This window comes from Meles meles, chromosome 8 (genome assembly GCF_922984935.1).
Source record: "Meles meles chromosome 8, mMelMel3.1 paternal haplotype, whole genome shotgun sequence".
In the NCBI taxonomy this organism is placed as follows: domain Eukaryota; kingdom Metazoa; phylum Chordata; class Mammalia; order Carnivora; family Mustelidae; genus Meles; species Meles meles.
The window spans coordinates 15,253,676-15,257,911 of record NC_060073.1 but is presented as its reverse complement, the minus strand read 5'-3'; the positions used below and the strand labels follow the sequence as shown (position 1 = coordinate 15,257,911).

Below are 4,236 nucleotides of genomic sequence, written 5' to 3'. Positions count from 1 at the left end.
CTGGAGGCCTAGGTATGACTGTCCCAGGTGGTCCAGAGAAATATAGGAAGTACAATAGCTGTTCAAACCCACTGGGGCAGATAATTCCTCATCACTGAGGAATAAAACTCCTCCAACTGCATTCTATTCTTAACTTATTTTGAATCAATTAAATAATGTCTTAAAATTACACATCACATACAAAAGATGCAAATAAAGGAATGTTGCATTTATTTTGTTTCAATAAATATCGCTGAATACAACCTGACCACTAAGTTTAACTAATGTTACCTTCTGTATCATCCCCCTTTTTGACACTGGTCCCTTAGATTGTACACAAACACAGGAAATTTTTGACAAGAGCATAACACAGGCACTATTGAAACATACTTGAGCAATTTAATGATTTTATCTATCCTTTAATTGTCATCGTGACCATCAGTCACAGTTTTTACATTTTTTAAAATTCTCTTTAACACATGAAATGTAAAAGAATAAATGAATGAAATTCCTAATTTATTTCCACAATTTCAGTCATAAATAGACATTCTTTATTTTGCTGTATAGTTTCCCCCCACTCTTCGCTTTATAAAATAGCAGCGATTCCATTGGTTTAGCTTGACTGATTGGTAATATTTGGTCACATAGCAAAAAAGAGTGTGCTTTATACAAATTAAGCTTCAGCAGTTCAGACTGGTATGTTTGCATTTCCTGAGGTTTCAGTGCCAGATAATTCATGGAATTTGACCAGAAAAGGGTGAAAACAGGAAAGTTGCCCTCATGTATTAGGCACCCACATTTGAGATATATACAACAAAGTATTTTTTGACTTGGCAGAATTTTTATAAATCTTCTTTCTTATCTAAACAATATAATTAATAATAATGAATCATCTTTAATTTTCAAAATATCATTTAAATATTTAAAAATCATTATCAGTAAAACTGAGTAACATACATAATCATTCCCATTGTAAAATTATTCCATAATACTGATATAGAATCAAACACAATAAAACAGGAGAAAGCAGCTTAATTTAAGAAATCAAGAATAATTAATATTAATATAATATTCATGTCAATCTACTCTTAGTAAACTTTATATCATTGTGTTTATACTATTAAGTTTTCACCACATTTCTGTTTATTTCCTTCAGATACATACTCATTTGTGTGGAACATATAGCAAACTCAAGTATATGGAGAAGCAGAGAAACATCTCAGAATTCATACTTCTAGGACTTTCGTATGACCAGAACATAGAAATACTTTGCTTTGTGCTCTTCTTATTCAGTTATATTGCCCTGTTGGCAGGAAACCTTCTGATCCTTGTCTCCATTCAATGCAGTCCTCTTTTTCACCAACCCATGTACTACTTCCTCAGCCACTTATCCTCTATGGACATCTGCTATACCTCTAGCATTACACCCAAATTAATTGGTGACCTACTTGGAGGGACAAAAACCATCTCCTATGGTAATTGCATGTTACAACTATTTGCTGTGCACTTTTTTGGAGGTACTGAGATCTTCATTCTGACCGCCATGGCCTTTGATCGCTATGCTGCCATCTGCAAACCTCTCCACTACCTGCTTATCATGAACAGGGCAAGGTGCCATCTCCTAGTCTTGGCTGCTTGGGCTGGTGGGGCTCTCCATTCCTTTCCTCAATTATTGATGGCAATCCAATTGCCGTTTTGTGGTCCTAATGAACTCGATCACTACTTTTGTGATATCTTCCCTCTGCTGAAAGTTGCCTGCACTGATACCTACATCACCGGGATCCTTGTGGTTGCCGATTCAGGTACAGTCGCCTTAGTTACCTTTGTTGTCTTGTTTGTTTCTTATGTCATTATATTGTTTAGTCTAAGACATCACTCAGCTGAGGGAAGACGCAAAGCCCTCTCCACCTGTGGGTCTCATATAACAGTGGTCAGCTTATTTTTCGGGCCTACGATCTTTGCCTACCTTCGACCTCCAGGCACTTTCCCTGAGGACAAAATATTGGCTCTATTTTACACCATCATTGCTCCTATGTTCAATCCCTTAATCTATACACTGAGGAATACAGAGATGAAAAATGCCATGAGGAAAGTTTTGTGTCAAACATTATTTTCAAAGGAAGTATGCAATTAATTTGAGCAAACATATACCTAAGCAAGTTTATTTAAAAAAAATGAGCTTGATGTTACTAAATGAGCTAAAAATATTTCATTTTCTTTATAGTCAATGTCTATCATGAATGAAATTCATGAAATAAAGAGGAATTAGAAAGAAATTTAAAGAGATAGCTAAATGAATCCTAATTCCCACATACCAGAATTAATTGAAAACTTTATTTTATGGAGTATTAAGGAGGTGTGATTAGCATCACCTGTAGAAAAAACTGCCAAATCAAATAAAGCTACACTATTTTGTCAGTAAATCATAAGGACAAAACAATTTTAATGATAACTCTATTAAAAATCCTGAGCTTATACGCCAGTCCACATAGTGATACACATTCTACACTAATGACGAGGTTGAAATCTAAAATTAAAATAATGACTTTAAGTCATCACAGGTATCTTTATGATAGCACATTAATTTCTACTTCCTCTAAGGGCATTCAGAAATCAGCTGTACAATGAAGAACTCTGTATAAGAAAACCTGTTTTAAATCAGCTCCTGGTCAACAGTTCTTCTGAATTCATATTAAAAATAATAGTAATACCTAGTTAAGACAGAGCAAGAGTCAATAATTACTTGTTTTTCCACCACTGACCAGAATACAAAACATTTCTCATAAAACCTAAGGGACTGAATAATCAATGTAAATGTTGACAAACCCTACCTGCCTCCAGTTGATAAGGGGAAAGTTAATGGATCCAGAACTGAAGACTTTCTTTGCTATAAAGAGAGAGAGAGGAAAAATAAATAAATGAATAAAGCTTAGCCAAAGACAGATTAAGACATGGTCAACCAAGCAGGGCAAATTAAAGTACATTTTGCAAGCACATTTTGGCTGCATATAGATATTTATAACTGCTTTATTTATAATTGTCAAACCTCTGAAGCAAACAAGACCTCCCTCCACTGGTGAACAGATAAATAAATAGATAATAAATTGTGATGTTTCTGGACAACGGGATATTATTCAGTGCTTAAAAGATAAGCTTATGGTATCTTAAGATACCATAAGATGGTATGCTGGAAAATTAAATGTGTATTACAAGCAAAAGAAGGCAATCTGAAAAGGGTATTTATTATGTGATCTGCAAATATCTGAATCCTGGGGGTGCCTGGGTGGCTCATTGGGTTAAAACCTTTGCCTTCGGCTCAGGTCATGATCCCAGAGTCCTGGGATCGAGTCCCGCATCGGGATCTCTGCTCTGCGGGGAGCCTGCTTCCTCCTCTCTCTCTGCCTAGTTGTGAAATCTCTCTGTCAAATAAATTAAAAAAAAAAAAAAAATTAAAAAAAATTAAAAAAAAAATCTGAATCCTGGAAAGGCAAAACAATGAGACACCTACACCATCAGTGTTTGCCAAGGGTCAGTGTGGAGGGTAGAATGAATAGACAGAGCTCAGAGGATTTTTAGAGCAGGAAGCACATCTGTATGTTAGTACAGTTGTGGATACACGTCCTTATGCACATCGAAACCCAGAAAATGTACTACATCAAGTGTGAGCCTAATGAAAAGAATATTTGGGGAGATAATGACTTGTGAGTGTAGGTTCTTTTGATGGTAACAGATGTATCACTCTGGTGGGAGAGGCTGTCTGTGTATGGGGTCAGGGGAATTATGGGAAATCTTTGTACTTTGTGAACCTAAAGCTGCTTTAAAAAATAAAGTTTATTAATTAAAAATATACATTATGGCATGATAAATATAGCAGAACTTGTAAGTGGAATGAACAAGAGACATCTGAAAAAGATTTTCTACAGAAAAAAAAAGTAAGAAAGGCCTTTTTTTCATGCTTGTTAGGATTTAAATAAAGGTTGCTTAAGAAACACAGCAAATGTCATTATAGAGGAGATGTTAGATAGCAGGATTTTATTAAAAGGGAGATGTAAAAACACGGAAAGCTTTTTAGAATATGTAAGTAAAATGCAAAGGCTGCAGTCAGTCTGTAGGCCCAGAACAACCAGGTATAGAGAGCAGAAAAAAAAAAATAGTAATAAAGATAATGGGGACGGTGAAACTCACCAGAGCTGTTAGAGCAGAGAGGAAGTGGACGGATTTTCTCAGCAGTTATACACAAAGAAACCCAACTGTTGT

General features: G+C 35.4%; 1 protein-coding gene across 1 annotated transcript; it reads left to right on the top strand.

The window, feature by feature from the left end:
- Positions 1–1,177: 1,177 nt before the first annotated feature.
- On the top strand, positions 1,178–2,113 carry LOC123949528 (olfactory receptor 4P4-like). Its single transcript, XM_046017049.1, has one exon. It carries the CDS (start codon positions 1,178–1,180, stop codon positions 2,111–2,113), a length of 936 nt encoding a protein of 311 aa, XP_045873005.1.
- Positions 2,114–4,236: the final 2,123 nt, after the last annotated feature.

Coding starts and splice junctions, on each gene's coding strand:
- LOC123949528 (XM_046017049.1), top strand. CDS start 1,178: ATGGAGAAGCAGAGAAACATCTCAGAATTCATACTTCTAGGACTTTCG.